General features: G+C 42.5%; 1 protein-coding gene across 1 annotated transcript in view; it reads right to left on the bottom strand.

Annotated features, from left to right (window-relative positions):
* LOC112236142 (intersectin-2-like) overlaps positions 1-20,000 on the bottom strand; it is a 43,302-nt gene that overhangs the window by 21,791 nt on the left and 1,511 nt on the right. The window contains exons 3-11 of the mRNA XM_042321301.1: positions 19,032-19,119; positions 18,807-18,946; positions 14,015-14,095; positions 11,691-11,830; positions 7,558-7,753; positions 7,231-7,385; positions 6,572-6,667; positions 830-885; positions 483-649 (exon numbers count right to left, since the gene is read on the bottom strand). Coding sequence (XP_042177235.1) covers positions 483-649; positions 830-885; positions 6,572-6,667; positions 7,231-7,385; positions 7,558-7,753; positions 11,691-11,830; positions 14,015-14,095; positions 18,807-18,946; positions 19,032-19,119 — 1,119 coding nt within the window. The remainder of the gene's footprint in view (positions 1-482; positions 650-829; positions 886-6,571; positions 6,668-7,230; positions 7,386-7,557; positions 7,754-11,690; positions 11,831-14,014; positions 14,096-18,806; positions 18,947-19,031; positions 19,120-20,000) is intronic.

A 20,000-nucleotide genomic window follows, 5' to 3' on the forward strand; every position in this document is an offset into this window, starting at 1 on the left:
GTTCTAAGTAGGCAAGCCTTCCTAAGGCGGTACGCTGGGCATGACAACGACCATGGCATTTCAGAGGGTTTTCTGTTTTTTTGGTAACGCAAAAGTAATGTAACGACTGTCGAGTTACTTTCCACAGTAACACTGTAATGTAACAAGTTACTATCCACAGTAACACTGTAATGTAACAAGTTTCTTCCACAGTAACACTGTAATGTAACACAAAACTTTCCACAGTAACACTGTAATGTCACAAGTTACTTTCCACAGTAACACTGTAATGTCACAAGTTACTTTCCACAGTAACAATGTAATGTAACAAGTTACTTTCCACAGCAACAATGTAATGTAACAAATTACTTTCCACAGCAACAATGTAATGTAACAAGTTACTTTTAATGGCAGCTGAAACCTGACGAGTTACTGTCAATAGTAACTTACCCCAAAAACTGGCCAGGTGTCAGGGTCAAGGATCAAGGGTCGGGGATACTAACCTCTGGTTCCATGGGTTTGACGTAGTTGGAAGGGAACACTCCGGTCCGGTTTCCAATGCAGCCCCTCCACCACTCCCCCTCCTGCTCTGTTACCATGACTACATCCCCCTCAGAGAACGTCAGGTCGCCTGCCTCCGGGCTCTCATAGGTGAACAGGGCCACGAACTCTGATTGGACAAAACACAGCTTGGTGAGAAACAACAGATCTTCTAATAATCAAACAGCAACCTTTTACCGGAGTGCGTTCCAAATGAAACACTATTCCCTATATAGTGCACTACTTTTGACCAGAGCATTTGGAACACACTCTGGCTGAAACTGAATGAGGGATAAAGAGATACACTGACCTTCTAGCTGGCTGGGATCTGGGCTCTCCAACTCATCAACAGCGGTGTATAGAGGTCTGTAGAAAACACATACACACTCAGTGTAGTCTATAGATAACACTCTCAGTGTAGTATATAGATAACACTCTCAGTGTAGTATATAGATGTAGACATCACATACACTCTCAGTGTAGTATATAGATAACACTCTCAGTGTAGTATATAGATAACACTCTCAGTGTAGTATATAGACAACACTCTCAGTGTAGTATATAGATAACACTCTCAGTGTAGTATATAGATAACACTCTCAGTGTAGTATATAGATAACACTCTCAGTGTAGTATATAGATAACACTCTCAGTGTAGTCTATAGATAACACTCTCAGTGTATTATATAGATAACACTCTCACTGTAGTATATAGACAACACTCTCAGTGTAGTATATAGATAACACATACACTCTCAGTGTAGTATATAGATGTAGACAACACATACACTCTCAGTGTAGTATATAGACAACACTCTCACTGTAGTCTATAGATGACACTCTCAGTGTAGTATATAGATAACACTCTCAGTGTAGTATATAGACAACACTCTCAGTGTAGTATATAGATGTAGACAACACATACACTCTCAGTGTAGTATATAGATAACACTCTCAGTGTAGTATATAGATAACACTCTCAGTGTAGTATATAGATAACACTCTCAGTGTAGTATATAGACAACACTCTCAGTGTAGTATATAGATAACACTCTCAGTGTAGTATATAGACAACACTCTCAGTGTAGTATATAGACAACACTCTCAGTGTAGTATATAGATAACACTCTCAGTGTAGTATATAGACAACACTCTCAGTGTAGTATATAGACAACACTCTCAGTGTAGTATATAGATGTAGACATCACATACACTCTCAGTGTAGTATATAGATAACACTCTCAGTGTAGTATATAGACAACACTCTCAGTGTAGTCTATAGATAACACTCTCAGTGTAGTATATAGATAACACTCTCAGTGTAGTATATAGATAACACTCTCAGTGTAGTATATAGATAACACTCTCAGTGTAGTATATAGATAACACTCTCAGTGTAGTATATAGACAACACTCTCAGTGTAGTCTATAGATAACACTCTCAGTGTAGTATATAGATAACACTCTCAGTGTAGTATATAGATGTAGACAACACATACACTCTCAGTGTAGTATATAGATAACACTCTCAGTGTAGTATATAGATAACACTCTCAGTGTAGTATATAGATAACACTCTCAGTGTAGTATATAGATAACACTCTCAGTGTAGTATATAGACAACACTCTCAGTGTAGTATATAGATAACACTCTCAGTGTAGTATATAGACAACACTCTCAGTGTAGTATATAGACAACACTCTCAGTGTAGTATATAGACAACACTCTCAGTGTAGTCTATAGATAACACTCTCAGTGTAGTATATAGATGTAGACATCACATACACTCTCAGTGTAGTATATAGATAACACTCTCAGTGTAGTATATAGATAACACTCTCAGTGTAGTATATAGACAACACTCTCAGTGTAGTATATAGATAACACTCTCAGTGTAGTATATAGATAACACTCTCAGTGTAGTATATAGACAACACTCTCAGTGTAGTCTATAGATAACACTCTCAGTGTAGTATATAGATAACACTCTCAGTGTAGTCTATAGATAACACTCTCAGTGTAGTATATAGATAACACTCTCAGTGTAGTATATAGATAACACTCTCAGTGTAGTATATAGATAACACTCTCAGTGTAGTATATAGATAACACTCTCAGTGTAGTATATAGATAACACTCTCAGTGTAGTATATAGATGTAGACATCACATACACTCTCAGTGTAGTATATAGATAACACTCTCAGTGTAGTATATAGACAACACTCTCAGTGTAGTATATAGATGTAGACAACACATACACTCTCAGTGTAGTATATAGACAACACTCTCAGTGTAGTATATAGACAACACTCTCAGTGTAGTATATAGATGTAGACAACACATACACTCTCAGTGTAGTCTATAGATAACACTCTCAGTGTAGTATATAGATAACACTCTCACTGTAGTATATAGATAACACTCTCAGTGTAGTATATAGATGTAGACAACACACACACACACTCTCAGTGTAGTCTATAGATAACACTCTCAGTGTAGTATATAGATAACACACTCAGTGTAGTATATAGATGTAGACAACACACACACACACTCTCAGTGTAGTATATAGATAACACTCTCAGTGTAGTATATAGATAACACTCTCAGTGTAGTCTATAGATAACACTCTCAGTGTAGTCTATAGATAACACTCTCAGTGTAGTATATAGATAACACTCTTAGTGTAGTCTATAGATAACACTCTCAGTGTAGTATATAGATAACACTCTTAGTGTAGTATATAGATAACACTCCCAGTGTAGTATATAGATAACACTCTCAGTGTAGTATATAGACAACACTCTCAGTGTAGTATATAGATAACACTCTCAGTGTAGTATATAGATAACACTCTCAGTGTAGTCTATAGATAACACTCTCAGTGTAGTATATAGATAACACTCTCAGTGTAGTATATAGATAACACTCTCAGTGTAGTATATAGATAACACTCTCAGTGTAGTATATAGATAACACTCTCAGTGTAGTATATAGATAACACTCTCAGTGTAGTATATAGATAACACTCTCAGTGTAGTATATAGATGTAGACATCACATACACTCTCAGTGTAGTCTATAGATAACACTCTCAGTGTAGTATATAGATAACACTCTCAGTGTAGTATATAGATAACACTCTCAGTGTAGTATATAGATAACACTCTCAGTGTAGTATATAGATGTAGACAACACATACACTCTCAGTGTAGTATATAGATAACACTCTCAGTGTAGTATATAGATAACACTCTCAGTGTAGTCTATAGATGTAGACAACACATACACTCTCAGTGTAGTCTATAGATAACACTCTCAGTGTAGTATATAGATAACACTCTCAGTGTAGTATATAGATAACACTCTCAGTGTAGTATATAGATAACACTCTCAGTGTAGTCTATAGATAACACTCTCAGTGTAGTATATAGACAACACTCTCAGTGTAGTATATAGATGTAGACAACACATACACTCTCAGTGTAGTATATAGATAACACTCCCAGTGTAGTATATAGATAACACTCTTAGTGTACATGCAAACTATATGTATGCTTTCTTGTGCATGTTTGTAATTTGTGCCTATATCAGTGTGTGTGTTTATCATTACTCTGTGTGTGTGTGTGTGTGTTTATCATTATTCTGTGTGTGTGTGTGTTTATCATTACTCTGTGTGTGTGTGTGTTTATCATTACTCTGTGTGTGTGTGTGTTTATCATTACTCTGTGTGTGTGTGTGTTTATCATTACTCTGTGTGTGTGTGTGTTTATCATTACTCTGTGTGTGTGTGTGTTTATCATTACTCTGTGTGTGTGTGTGTTTATCATTACTCTGTGTGTGTGTGTGTTTATCATTACTCTGTGTGTGTGTTTATCATTACTCTGTGTGTGTGTTTATCATTACTCTGTGTGTGTGTGTGTTTATCATTACTCTGTGTGTGTGTGTGTTTATCATTACTCTGTGTGTGTGTTTATCATTACTCTGTGTGTGTGTGTGTTTATCATTACTCTGTGTGTGTGTGTGTTTATCATTACTCTGTGTGTGTGTGTGTTTATCATTACTCTCTGTGTGTGTTTATCATTACTCTGTGTGTGTGTGTGTTTATCATTACTCTGTGTGTGTGTGTGTTTATCATTACTCTGTGTGTGTGTTTATCATTACTCTGTGTGTGTGTGTGTTTATCATTACTCTGTGTGTGTGTGTGTTTATCATTACTCTGTGTGTGTGTGTGTTTATCATTACTCTGTGTGTGTGTGTGTTTATCATTACTCTGTGTGTGTGTGTGTTTATCATTACTCTGTGTGTGTGTGTGTTTATCATTACTCTCTCTGTGTGTGTGTTTATCATTACTCTGTGTGTGTGTGTGTGTTTATCATTACTCTGTGTGTGTGTGTGTTTATCATTACTCTGTGTGTGTGTGTGTTTATCATTACTCTGTGTGTGTGTTTATCATTACTCTGTGTGTGTGTTTATCATTACTCTGTGTGTGTGTTTATCATTACTCTGTGTGTGTGTTTATCATTACTCTGTGTGTGTGTGTGTTTATCATTACTCTCTCTGTGTGTGTGTGTGTTTATCATTACTCTGTGTGTGTGTTTATCATTACTCTGTGTGTGTGTTTATCATTACTCTGTGTGTGTGTTTATCATTACTCTGTGTGTGTGTTTATCATTACTCTGTGTGTGTGTGTGTTTATCATTACTCTGTGTGTGTGTGTGTTTATCATTACTCTGTGTGTGTGTGTGTTTATCAATACTCTGTGTGTGTGTTTATCATTACTCTGTGTGTGTGTGTGTTTATCATTACTCTGTGTGTGTGTGTGTTTATCATTACTCTGTGTGTGTGTGTGTTTATCATTACTCTGTGTGTGTGTTTATCATTACTCTGTGTGTGTGTGTGTTTATCATTACTCTGTGTGTGTGTGTGTTTATCATTACTCTGTGTGTGTGTTTATCATTACTCTGTGTGTGTGTGTGTTTATCATTACTCTGTGTGTGTGTGTGTTTATCATTACTCTGTGTGTGTGTGTGTTTATCATTACTCTCTGTGTGTGTTTATCATTACTCTGTGTGTGTGTGTGTTTATCATTACTCTGTGTGTGTGTGTGTTTATCATTACTCTGTGTGTGTGTTTATCATTACTCTGTGTGTGTGTGTGTTTATCATTACTCTGTGTGTGTGTGTGTTTATCATTACTCTGTGTGTGTGTGTGTTTATCATTACTCTGTGTGTGTGTGTGTTTATCATTACTCTGTGTGTGTGTGTGTTTATCATTACTCTGTGTGTGTGTGTGTTTATCATTACTCTCTCTGTGTGTGTGTTTATCATTACTCTGTGTGTGTGTGTGTGTTTATCATTACTCTGTGTGTGTGTGTGTTTATCATTACTCTGTGTGTGTGTGTGTTTATCATTACTCTGTGTGTGTGTTTATCATTACTCTGTGTGTGTGTTTATCATTACTCTGTGTGTGTGTTTATCATTACTCTGTGTGTGTGTTTATCATTACTCTGTGTGTGTGTGTGTTTATCATTACTCTCTCTGTGTGTGTGTGTGTTTATCATTACTCTGTGTGTGTGTTTATCATTACTCTGTGTGTGTGTTTATCATTACTCTGTGTGTGTGTTTATCATTACTCTGTGTGTGTGTTTATCATTACTCTGTGTGTGTGTGTGTTTATCATTACTCTGTGTGTGTGTGTGTTTATCATTACTCTGTGTGTGTGTGTGTGTTTATCATTACTCTGTCTGTGTGTGTGTTTATCATTACTCTGTGTGTGTGTGTGTTTATCATTACTCTGTCTGTGTGTGTGTTTATCATTACTCTGTGTGTGTGTGTGTTTATCATTACTCTGTGTGTGTGTGTGTTTATCATTACTCTCTCTGTGTGTGTGTTTATCATTACTCTGTGTGTGTGTTTATCATTACTCTCTGTGTGTGTGTGTGTTTATCATTACTCTGTGTGTGTGTGTGTTTATCATTACTCTGTGTGTGTGTTTATCATTACTCTGTGTGTGTGTTTATCATTACTCTGTGTGTGTGTTTATCATTACTCTGTGTGTGTGTTGTTTTCCTGGGAGGAGTCTTTGATGGGGGTGACGCTGGGGGCGGGGATCCGTCCTGCCCCTGCAATCTCTCCGTCAGGAAGTCTGAGTAACAGGAAGTTAGGACAGATTAAGACACATGAGACATGCATAGAGATAGAGGACTCTAGATGAATAGAACCCGTTTTAGGACATGCCCATTGAAGGCTTCCACCATTTTAAAGTAGTCAACTGGGTGGGAATTCCTATGGGATGGGCACTATCAGCCAATTATCAGAGCATTGGCTGCTTCTTCAAATTGGGTTAGCTGGTTTTGTAAACAGCTTTAAGATGTATCACTGCCACCATCTCGTGACCACAACACATGAATGACACAGGATTTGGTTCAGGACCCCAGGTGGAGGTTAATCACCTGTATTAGCTTAACGCTTCCAACACCGAAGAAGAAGAAAATGAACAAATGGAGTTAGCCTCAATGTTGCCAATATGATACAGACTTGTATCTATCTCTATAGGAGATGAGACCTAGAGAATACATGAGACAGGCTGAGTCCCGGATGACTCCCTAATGTGGAACCCAATGGGCCCTGGTCAAGAGTAGTGCACTAAATAGGCAATAGGCTGCCATTTGGGACTAACAGAATGTTGTGATGGTTCCATTCTCTTACCCCGGGCTGGGTGGTAGTGTTGGACAGGAAGGGGGCAGTAGGTCAGAGGCAAGGGGGGTGGTGCATCTCTCAGCATAGCTCTGGGGGAACCAGCCCCTGTTCCCACGGTAACTACCACACAGCCAACCAGGCTCCCCCACCATCTCATCATCTACCTGCATCATGGGAAACAGAGTTGAAGTGGTGTCAGTGGGAGTCCACTTTAACACGTGTGTGTGTGTGTGTGTGTGTGTGTGTGTGTGTGTGCGTGCGTGCGTGCGTGCGTGCGTGCGTGCGTGCGTGCGTGCGTGCGTGCGTGCGTGCGTGCGTGCGTGCGTGTGTGTGTACCACTATGAAACAGTCAGCGTCCAGGCTGAGCTCGTCAGCGTTGCGTGCGCTGAAGGGGTACAGGGCTCTGCAGGAGGTCAGGGTTAATAAACTCTCTGCATTCAGCACTGGATGCTGGCGTCCTCCTCTCTCCTGCGGCTCAATTCGCCTCCTCCTCTCCTCCTCCTCTCTCCTCTCTCCCTCCAGCTTGGCTTGTCTGATGAGAGGACACACACAGACACCGTGTACACTGAGCATCAGTGGAAGCTCCTCAGAAGGGGAAGGGGAGGATTCCTCAGCGAAAACATGAGAAATGGTGCAGCTAGCTTCCGGGTTCATCAGGCGGGTGTTAAGAAGCGCGGCGGGTCATGTTTGGGAGGACACATGACTCGACCTTCGCCTCTCCAGAGGCCTGTTGAGGAGTTGCAGGGACGAGATCGGAATTAATCAGAAAATAGGGGACAAATAGGCAGTAAAAAATCAAATAAATATTCAGTCAAAAGTTGACACATCTACTCATTCCAGGGTTTTTCTTTATTGTACTATTTACTACATTGTAGAATAATAGTGAAGACGTCAATACTATGAAATAACACAATGTGGATATCGGGCTATCTTGTGTATACCAACCCTAACTCATCACAACATAGCTGAGCGGCTGAAACGCATTAAGAAGGAAAGAAATTCCACAAACGTACTTTTAACAAGGCACACCTGTTCATTTAAATGGTGACTACCTCATGACGCTGGTTGAGAGAATGCCAAGAGTGTGCAAAGCTGTCATCAAGGCAAAGGGTAACTACTTTGAAGAATCTAAAATATAAAATATATTTTGATTTGTTTAACACTGTTTTGGTTACTACATAATTCTACATGTTACTACATGATTCCATATGATTCTACATGTTACTACATGATTCTACATGTTACTACATGATTCTACATGTTACTACATGATTCTACATGTTACTACATAATTCTACATGTTACTACATAATTCTACATGTTACTACATGATTCCATATGTATTATTTTATAGTTTTGATGTCTTCACTATTATTCTACAACTGTACTGTATATACTAAATATGTTCATGTCACCAAATAATTGATTAAAACTGTTTTGCAATGGTCTACAGTAGCCTCAACAGCACTATGTAGAGTAGCACCATGGTGTAGCCGGATGACAGCTAGCTTCTGTCCTCCTCTGGGTACATTGACTTTAATACAAAACCGAGGAGGCTCATGGTTCTCACACACTTCCATAGACTAACAGTAATTATGACAACTTCTGGAGGACGTCCTTCAACCTATCAGAGCTCTTGCAACATGAACTGACATTTGTCCACCCAATCAAAGGATCAGAGAATGAATCTAGTACTGAAGGCATAAGCTACAGCTAGCTAGCGCTGCAGTGAGTAAAATGTGACAAGTAGTTGACTCAAAGAGGGAGAAGGACAATAGTTGAACAATTTTGAAAAAATGCATTTCCTCAAAAATGAAGGGTAAGCAAGAGAGAGGGGACGAAAGAGAGCTAGCTATATTTTGTAGTATTGTTTTTCACTTTTACTTAGCTAGCTGACTATGGCAGCACTGGAATTCTTCCAAGGTAAGCTTTTTGGTTTTATTAATTTATAGTCAAAGGGTCCTGTCGGTGTAACTGCTAAAGTGCTTGAATGATTTACTAATGTGTTAGTGCTATAGTGCATTCGGAAGGTATTTATGTTACAGCCTTATTCTAAAATATATTAAATCAATTTTTCCCCATCAATCTACACACAATACCCCTAACAGATTTGAAGAAATGTTTGCAAATATATAAAAAATGAAATACCATATTTAGATAAATATTCAGACCCTTTACTGTGCATTCAGAAAGTATTCAGACCCCTTGACTTTTTACAACTTGTTTTAAGGTACAGCCTTATTCTGAAATGGATTCCATTTATTTTTTTCTTCATTAACTCATAAACAAAACAAAAACAGGTTTTTTATACATTTTTGCAAATGTACACAAAAATAAACAAATGAAATATCACATTTAAATAAGTATTCAGACCCTTTACTCAGTACTTTGTTGAAGCACCTTTGGCAGCGATTACAGCCTTGAGTCTTCTTGGGTATGACGTTACAAGCTTGGCACACCTGTATTTGGGGAGTTTCTCCCATTCTTCTCTGCAGATCCTCTCAAGCTCTGTCAGGTTGGATGGGGAGTATTGCCACACAGCTATTTTCAGGTCTCTCCAGAGATGTTGGATCGGGTTCAAGTCTGGGCTCTGGCTGGGCCACTCAAGGACATTCAGACACTTGTCCTGCAACCACTCCTGCATTGTATTGGCTGTGTGCTTAGGGTCATTGTTCTGTTGGAAGGTGAACCTTTGCCCCAGTCTGAGGTCCTGAGCGCTCTGGAGCAGATTTTCATCAATGATCTCTCTGTACTTTGTTCCGTTTATCTTTGCCTCGATCCTGGTAAATGCTGCCACCACCATGCTTCACCGTAGGGATCGCACTGGCGCCAGGTTTCCTCCAGACCCATTCAGGTCAAAGAGTTTAATCTTGATTTCATCAGACAGAGTCTTTAGGTGCCTTTTGGCAAACTCCAAGCAGGCTGTCATGCTCCTTTTACTGAGGAGTATCTTCCGTCTGGCCACTCTACCATAAAGGCCTGATTGGTGGAGTGCTGCAGAGATGGTTGTCCTTCTGGAAGGTTCTCCCATTCCACAGAGGAACATTGGAGCTCTGTCAGAGTGACCATCGGGTTCTTGGTCACCTCCCTGACTAAGGCCATTCTCCTGCGATTGCTCAGTTTGGCCAGGAGGCCAGCTCCAGGAAAAGTCTTGGTGGTACAAAACTTCTTAAATTGAGTTCTTGGGGACCTTCAACGTGCCAGAAATGTTTTGGTACCCTTCCTCAGATCTGTGACTCAACACAATCCTGTCTCAGAGCTCTACGAACAATTCCTTTGACCTCGTGGCTTGGTTTTTGCTCTGACATGCACTGTCAACTGTGTGACCTTAATTAGCTAGCTAGGTTTGTGCCTTTCCAAATCATGTCCAATCAATTAAATTTACCACAGGTGAACTCCAAATCAAGTTGTAGAAACATCTCAAGGATGATCAATGGAAACAGGATGCACCTGAGCTCAATTCGAGTCCCATAGCAAAGGGTCTGAATACTGATGGTAAATAAGGGATTTTTGCTTTTATGTTTAATACATTAGCAAAAGCAATTTTAAAACCTGTTTTCGCTTTGTCATTATATTGTGTGTAGATTGATGAGGATTTATTTTTGTATTTAATCCATTTTAGAAGAAGGCTGTAACGTAACAAAATGTGGAAAAGTCAAGGGGTCTGAATACTTTCTGAATGCACTGTATTAGCTATTCGCTAAACTTGCAATAACATCTGCTAACCATGTGTATGTGACCAATAAAATTTTACTTGACATTGACTATGACATTAGGTAATACGGTGACAATGATGTAGGCTGTGTGTAGCGGTTATGGTATGAAGGTTCAGATTGAATTTTTTTGTTGCCTGGTCACATACAGCTGATGTGTTGTGCATTGAAGTCCACAAGCTTCAACAGAGAGAACATTTTTCGGACACTGAGTTGAACATTGCACTCCAAAACACCTCGATAATCTGCTGATTTCATGGTCCCAGTACCAGAGGCAGAAGAGCAACAACACAGCACTATCGATCCTCCACCATTATTGATTGTAGGGAGGGTGTTCTTTTCCTTGAATGCTTCATTTGGTAAACATAGGAAGACCCCACTGCTGAAGGAGACACTAGAAAGCTTTGATTGAACTTCTCAAAAACACATCTATCTAAATCCCGGAGAAAATATTTTGTAGACCAAATACAGATCAGTGCTGTGTTTACTGATGGGGTGGCAGGTAGCCTAGTGGTTAGAGCGTTGCACTAGTAACCGAAAGGTTGCAAGATCAAATCCCTGAGCTGACAAGGTAAAAATCTGTCATTCTGCCCCTGAACAAGACAGTTAACCCACTGATCCTAGGCAGTCATTGAAAATAATAATTTGTTCTTAACTGACATGCCTAGTTAAATAAAGGTTAAATAAAAAATAACGACCGAATGTAGAACTATACAACGGTCAGTATATTGGACGTTTAGTGTGTTTTTGACTCACCTGGCAGCCTCTTCATCCCCCCTCCTCTTTCTCTCTCTTTCCTCCTCTCTCCCTCTCTCCATCTCTCTCAGTTTCAGCTCCTTGACCCGGCAGAGGTCCTCCAGAACAGCCTGCTGCTTCCCCTGCCGCTCCCTCAGGTCCTAACCACAACATCACACAACCATCACACAACTATAACATCACATAACCATCACACAACTATAACCATCACATAACCATCACACAACTATAACCATCACATAACCATCACACAACTAAACCATCACACAACCACAACATCACATAACCATCACACAACTATAACCATCACACAACCATAACATCACATAACCATCACACAACTATAACCATCACATAACATCACATAACCATCAACATCACATAACCATCACACAACTATAACCATCACACAACCATAACCACAACCATCACACAGCCATCACACAACTATAACCATCACACAACCATCATACAACTATAACCATCACACAGCCATCATACAACTATAACCATCAACAACCATCATACAACTATAACCATCATAAACCACAACATCACATAACCATCATACAACTATAACCATCACATAACCATCATACAACTATAACCATCACATAACCACAACATCACATAACCATCATACAACTATAACCATAACACAACTATAACCATCACACAACTATAACCATCACATAACCACAACATCACATAACCATCATACAACTATAACCATCACACAACTATAACCATCACATAACCATCACACAACTATAAACATCACACAACCATAACATCACATAACCATCACACAACCACAACATCACATAACCATCACAGAACCACAACATCACATAACCATCACACAACCACAACCATCACACAACCATCATACAACTATAACCATCATGCAACTATAACCATCACCACAACTCACATAACCACAACATCACATAACCATCATACAACTATAACCATCACACAACCATCATAACCAACTATAACCATCATGCAACTATAACCACATCACATAACCACAACATCACATAACCACAACATCACATAACCATCATACAACTATAACCATCATACAACTATAACCATCACACAACCACAACATCACACAACCACAACATCACATAACCACAACATCACATAACCACGACATCACATAACCATCATACAACTATAACCATCACATAACTACAACATCACATAACCACAACATCACATAACCATCATACAACTATAACCATCACATAACCACAACATCACATAACCATCATACAACTATAACCATCACACAACCACAACATCACATAACCACAACATCACATAACCATCATACAACTATAACCATCACATAACCACAACATCACATAACCATCATACAACTATAACCATCACACAACATTTACATTTTAGTCATTTACCAGACGCTCCATCATTGAGACGATTTACAGTAGTGATTACAGGGGAATCGACCCCACTACCCTGGTGTTGCTAAGCTACACGGGGACAACACAACCACAACACAACCACAACCATAACACAACACAACCATAACACAACCACAACCATCAACCATAACACAACCACAACCCAACCACCACCCAACCACAACCCAAACACAACATATCCACAACACAACCATCATACACAACACAACCACACATAACCACAACATCAAATAACCACATCCACACCCCAACCACAACCACACACAAAACAACCACAACACAACCATCATACAAACACAACACAACCACAACACAACCACCATACAAACACAACACATCCACAACCCAACCATCATACAAACATATCACACCCGAACCACAACACAACCATCATACAAACACAACACATAACCACCATACAAACACAACACAACCACAACATCAACCATCATACAAACACAACCATCATACAAACACAACCATCATACAACAACCATCATACAAACACAACACAACCATCATACAAACACAACCACAACACCATCCATCATACAAAACACAACCACAACACGACCATCATACAAAACACAACCACAACACAACCATCATACAAAACACAACCACAACACAACCATCATACAAACACAACACAACCATCATACAACCACAACACAACCACCAGTGTGTATTATAACTCAACATGGAAACGAAATGTAAACAAAAACTAAGCAAAGTATTCATCAGTAATACTATCACTATGAGGGACTGATATAATAATGAGGAAAAGCAAGGAAAAAGAAGGGGAGTTAATAAACTAATGATAAACAGAAATATGCAGATGCAGGGACAGACGGAGAGAAGAATAACCTTGATAAGGAGGAAGAGTTGACTGAGACAGCCCAGCAGCGAGAGAAGAGACTGTAGAACACAGTCATCCATATCGACTGACTAGGGAGGAGGGAGGGAGGGGAGAGGGAGGGAGAGAGGGGAGAGGGAGGGAGGGAGGGGAGAGAGGGGAGAGGGAGGGAGAGAGGGGAGAGGGAGGGAGAGAGGGGAGAGAGAGATGGAGCGAGGGAGGGAGGGAGGGAGAGGGGAGGGAGGGGAGAGAGAGACGGAGGGGAGAGAGAGATGATGGAGGGAGACGAGGGGGGAGGGAGAGAGACGGAGAGGGAGAGACGGAGGGGAGAGAGAGACGGAGGGGAGAGAGGGAGAGGAGGGAGGGAGGGAGGGGGAGACGGAGGGGAGGGGGAGAGAGAGAGAGGGGAGACGGAGGGGAGAGAGAGAGAGAGAGGGGAGACAGAGGGAGAGGGAGGGGGGGGGAGAGAAGACGGAGGGGAGGTGAGAGAGAGATGGAGGGGAGAGAGAGTGAGGGGAGACGAGGGAGAGGGGAGAGAGAAGGAGATGGAGAGAGGGAGACGAGGGAGAGGGGAGAGAAGGGAGACGAAGGAGGGAGGGGGATGAGGGAGAAAGGGGAGACAGGGAGGGGAGTCGGAGGGGGTAGAGAGGGAGGGGAGACGGAGGGGAGAGGGAAGGGAGATGGAGGGAGGGGGAGGGGAGAGAGAGGGGGAGACGGAGGGGAGAGGGAGGGGAGACGGAGGGGGTAGAGAGGGAGGGGAGACGGAGGGGGGTAGAGAGGGAGGGGAGACGGAGGGGGGTAGAGAGGGAGGGGAGACGGAGGGGGTAGAGAGGGAGGGGAGACGGAGGGGGGGTAGAGAGGGAGGAGAGACGGAGGGGGGTAGAGAGGGAGGAGAGACAGAGGGGAGGTAGAGAGGAGAGGAGAGAGGGATGGTAAAGAGGGAGAGGAGAGAAATGGTAGAGAGGGAGAGGAGAGGGGAATGGAGGTAGAGAGGGAGAGGAGAGGGGAATGGAGGGAGGGGAGAGAGGAATGGTAGAGAGGGAGAGGAGAGGGGAATGGAGGTAGAGAGGGAGAGGAGAGGGGAATGGAGGGAGGGGAGAGAGGGAGGGGAGACAGAGGGAGGGTAGGGAGGGAGAGGAGAGAGGAATGGAGGGAGGGACGGAAAGGATGGGTGGAAAGAAAGAAGAGGGAGAAAGATAACAGTTAAAGGAATCCACAGGCAGCGAAATAAAGGAAGGCAGGAAGGAAGAAGCATGTTTTTCACTAGTTATTATTAGGATCATATTCTGAGGGACATCTCCTACAAGGGAGATGTTTTTTCATCTTCGTGTTCTCGTGTGTTGACGGCAAACATCTTGGTAGGTTCCATCAATGATCTGACGGATCACGGCGGTCATCTTGGTGATTGTCTTGGTAACCAGTTGGGTAGTGCTGTGGTCCTCTCCATCCAACAGTCTCCTGTACTCTGAGATCTCAGTCTCCAGGCGGTTCTTAAGGTCTAGCAGCCTGTCATAGACCTGCTTGGGCGATGCTGCCATGGAGCTGGGAGAGCTGGTCCTTCAGACTAGTCATCGTGCTCTGGAGCCCCGCCGGGCCCATCTGTGCAGAGTAGCGGTTCTGGATGTCTGTCAGGGTGGGTGTACTCCAGGGACAATAGTGTGTGATTGCAATTTGGGGCATTTCTGCATGTGGGCATTCCTCTATCTGCAGTGCCCGAGAGGAGGGGGGGGCGAGGTACACGGTCTACTGGTATCCTAGCTATATTTAGCTACTCAGCCTCCCACCTGCTATTTACTTGTAATGTCTTTGTTTGTCGTCTCTCTATTGAACCAATCAACCCTTCTATGGGGACGGGTAGTTGTAGTTCACCCTTCGGTGTCAGGCTCGGCTTCGGTGTAAGGCTCGGCTTCTTTGTCAAACTGGGCTTGTCCACCAGAGGTCACAATGTCCTTTTTAGTTGTAGAGCTTCCCTGGTAGTGGAGGTGTTCAGATACTCAGATTCACCAGTGATTGTCTGAGATTGGATGGAAACTTGACAGCTAGAATGTGTTTCCTTCCTAAGTTACAGTATTTTTGTTACACAGTTTTAAATGACATCACAAAATGAAAAGCAATATGACAGGATTATTCTTTAGATCCACACGGTCCATTCTTAACGTAACCCTTACCTTATCTATTAAATATTGTCCTCATATTCACTGTCTTCAGAAAAAGGTTTTGGCGGCAAGAGTATCTCTCTACACACAGCACATTCTTTCCCCAATACTGCAGGGAAAGAAAGACCATTTTGGGGAACACAATTTATGACCGGGTCTTAAGGTGTCAAAACCGGCACAACTCCCCACTCTCCTCTCCTGTAGGTCTGGCTATCTGTCAGCCATGTTCCAAGCTGGTCTGTCTATCTGTCAGCCATGTTCCAAGCTGGTCTGTCTATCTGTCAGCCATGTTCCAAGCTGGTCTGTCTATCTGTCAGCCATGTTCCAAGCTGGTCTGTCTATCTGTCAGCCATGTTCCAAGCTGGTCAGCCATGTTCCAAGTATCTGTCAGCCATGTTCCTGGTTTGTCTATCTGTCAGCCATGTTCCAAGTGGTCTGTCTATCTGTCAGCCATGTTCCAAGCTGGTCTGTCTATCTGTCAGCCATGTTCCAAGCTGGTCTGTCTATCTGTCAGCCATGTTCCAAGCTGGTCTGTCTATCTGTCAGCCATGTTCCAAGCTGGTCTGTCTATCTGTCAGCCATGTTCCAAGCTGGTCTGGCTATCTGTCAGCCATGTTCCAAGCTGGTCTGGCTATCTGTCAGCCATGTTCCAAGCTGGTCTGGCTATTTGTCAGCCATGTTCCAAGCTGGTCTGGTTATCTGTCAGCCATGTTCCAAGCTGGTCTGGCACATTTGATCCTCACCCAGGAGAGAGTCATGACACCCTGTTGGTATTGTTGATCTAGACAGGTTGACTATAACATTACCCTGTTGTTATTGTTGATCTAGACAGGTCTACTATAACATGACCCTGTTGGTATTGTTGATCTAGACAGGCTGACTATAACATGACCCTGTTGGTATTGTTGATCTAGACAGGTTGAACTATAACATGACCCTGATGGTAATTGTTGATCCAGGCATAACTTAATAATCATGATCAAAGATCAGATCATGCCCCATTTGTGACCCGTTTCAGGAAACTAGGCGGCAGGTAGCCTAGTGCTTAGAACTTTGGGCCAGTAACCGAAAGGTTGCTGAATCAAATCCCCGAGCTGACAAGGTAAAAATCTGTCGTTCTGCCCCTGAACAAGGCAGTTAACCCACTGTTCCCTAGTAGGCCGTCATTGTAAATAAGACTGTGTTCTTAACTGACTAATTTAACTAGTTAAATAAAGGTTAAATAAAATGGATAAATAAAGTTGTTTTGGGGGGGGGGCAGAAATGCCTTCTGGAACATGTGACATTTCATGTGCCTTAATAACAGACTTGCCATCTGTTAATATGAAAAAATAATAATAATAATTATGAGCCTTGTTGGTTTAGCCACATAAAAAGTCAGCAACCTTCCCACAAGCCATGACTGGCTGAGATAATGAGTGGGCCGGATATGCAGAGAGATGAGTTCGGATTGGTCTGCCATATAGAGGGCTTCTGTATCGTGTAGTGGAGCTGCAAAAGTGTTGCTCTCCACTTTCTGGAGGATCAAGTTATGAAATCAGTGGAATTAGAGCATGAGAGCTAAAGAGATGGAGAAAACACCTGTCTCTGGATTACATCTTCAAACTAAGGGCAACAGTGGCATGGCATTCATGACAGGGAGATGTGTACATCATGCATGATGATGTATTTGGGTAAGATAGTCTAGTGTTAGCTAGCTACATTTTCAGATATTACACATTTCCAATTTTGACAGAAAGTGGTTTCCTTTCAAGCTAAAATATACTGTTAGCTAGCTAGCTAACGTTAGCTGGCTGGCTCCCTAGCTAACGTTACGTGTATGACGTTATTATTCATATCCCAGAACCGTTTGCTTTGCTAGGTAGAGCCTAATGTTAGCTAGCTCCCAGCAGATTCATGCAGTGTAGTGGCTCGTTAGCTAACATGACGTGTGTGATCTTACACACGGTTTACCTAGCTAGGGTCATTGTTTACCTAGCTAGGGTCATTGTTTACCTAGCTAGGTTCATTGTTTACCTAGCTAGGTTCATTGTTTACCTAGCTAGGGTCATTGTTTACCTAGCTAGGTCATTGTTTACCTAGCTAGGGTCATTGTTTACCTAGCTAGGTTTTAGCTTAGCTCTCTACCTAGTGGTCTGTTCCTAGGTTTTGTTTACCTAGCTGGGTCTCTAGGGTCATTGTGGGTCTGTTTACCTAGCTAGGTTTTGTTTACCTAGCTGGTCTCCTAGCTAGGTCATGTTTACCAGCTAGGTTTTACCTAGCTAGGTCATTGTTTACCTAGCTGGTCTGTAGGTTCATTGTTTACCTAGCTAGGTTCATTGTCCTTTTTAGCTGGTCTCTAGTGGTCTGTCCAGGTTTTAGCTTATCTCTAGTGGTCTGTTCTTTTAGCTGGTCTCTAGTGGTCTGTCCAGGTTTTAGCTGGTCTCTAGTGGTCTGTCCAGGTTTTAGCTGGTCTCTAGTGGTCTGTACTTTGATGTCTTGCTGGTAGTGGTCTGTAGGGTCTGTAGTGGTCTGTACTGGTCTGTACTGGTATGTACTAGTCTGTAGTGGTCTGTAGTGGTCTGTAGCGGTATGTACTAGTCTGTAGTGGTCTGTAGTGGTCTGTCTGTAGTGGTATGTACTAGTCTGTAGTGGTCTGTAGTGGTACCTTGAGGTCTTGCTGGTAGTGGTCCATCATGGCCAGCTTGTGGGTTGTCTCTCTCTCCAGAGTGTCTAATTGGTCCTTCAGCCTCCGACAGACCACGCCCTTCTCCGCAACACTGCCACCTACAGAGGTCATTGCCACAGCTACCAACACAGATCAGAGGTCATGGAGATCAGCACAGAGTTCAAGGTTGAGAGAATGTTGAGAGCAGTCTGTGTGTGTGCTTACCAGGGATGTTGTTGCAGCCCATGTTCTTGAGTCTCTCTGTCAGTCTCTGTTGCTGTGGAACCAACTGACACAGTTTCCTCTGGTAGTCCTATGGTACACAGACACACATGTATTTATAGTAACCTATAGCTGGCTGGCTCCCCGGAGCCCACTATCCTATGGTGTTGGAGGACAGAAGAGACACCTGTTTATTGTACAGTACCACTATTGCTGTAAACCTTATTTGACCAAGCATTTTCGCCGAGGAAGGGAGAGAAGAGTAAGATTATTGGAAGCTGGGAATGGAAAGATGGATGGAGAGAGAGATGGAAGGAGGGATGAAAGGATAGAGGGATGAGAGATGGAGGGATGGGCATATTGAGGGGAGGAGGGATGGAGATGGAGGGATGGACGTATTGAGGGGAGGAGGGGTGGTGATGGAGGGATGGATGTATTGAGGGGAGGAGGGATGAGAGATGGAGGGATGGGCATATTGAGGGGAGGAGGGGTGGAGATGGAGGGATGGATGTATTGAGGGGAGGAGGGATGAGAGATGGAGGGATGGGCATATTGAGGGGAGGAGGGGTGGAGATGGAGGGATGGATGTATTGAGGGGAGGAGGGGTGGAGATGGAGGGATGGATGTATTGAGGGGAGGAGGGGTGGTGATGGAGGGATGGACGTATTGAGGGGAGGAGGGGTGGTGATGGAGGGATGGACGTATTGAGGGGAGGAGGGGTGGTGATGGAGGGATGGACGTATTGAGGGGAGGATGGAGGGATGGATGTATTGAGGGGAGGAGGGGTGGTGATGGAGGGATGGACGTATTGAGGGGAGGAGGGGTGGTGATGGAGGGATGGATGTATTGAGGGGAGGAGGGGTGGTGATGGAGGGATGGATGTATTGAGGGGAGGGGGGTGGTGATGGAGGGATGGATGTATTGAGGGGAGGAGGGGTGGTGATGGAGGGCTAGAACGATGGAATGATGACA

The sequence above is a fragment of the Oncorhynchus tshawytscha genome, linkage group LG05 (genome assembly GCF_018296145.1).
Source record: "Oncorhynchus tshawytscha isolate Ot180627B linkage group LG05, Otsh_v2.0, whole genome shotgun sequence".
Classification (NCBI taxonomy): Eukaryota; Metazoa; Chordata; class Actinopteri; order Salmoniformes; family Salmonidae; genus Oncorhynchus; species Oncorhynchus tshawytscha.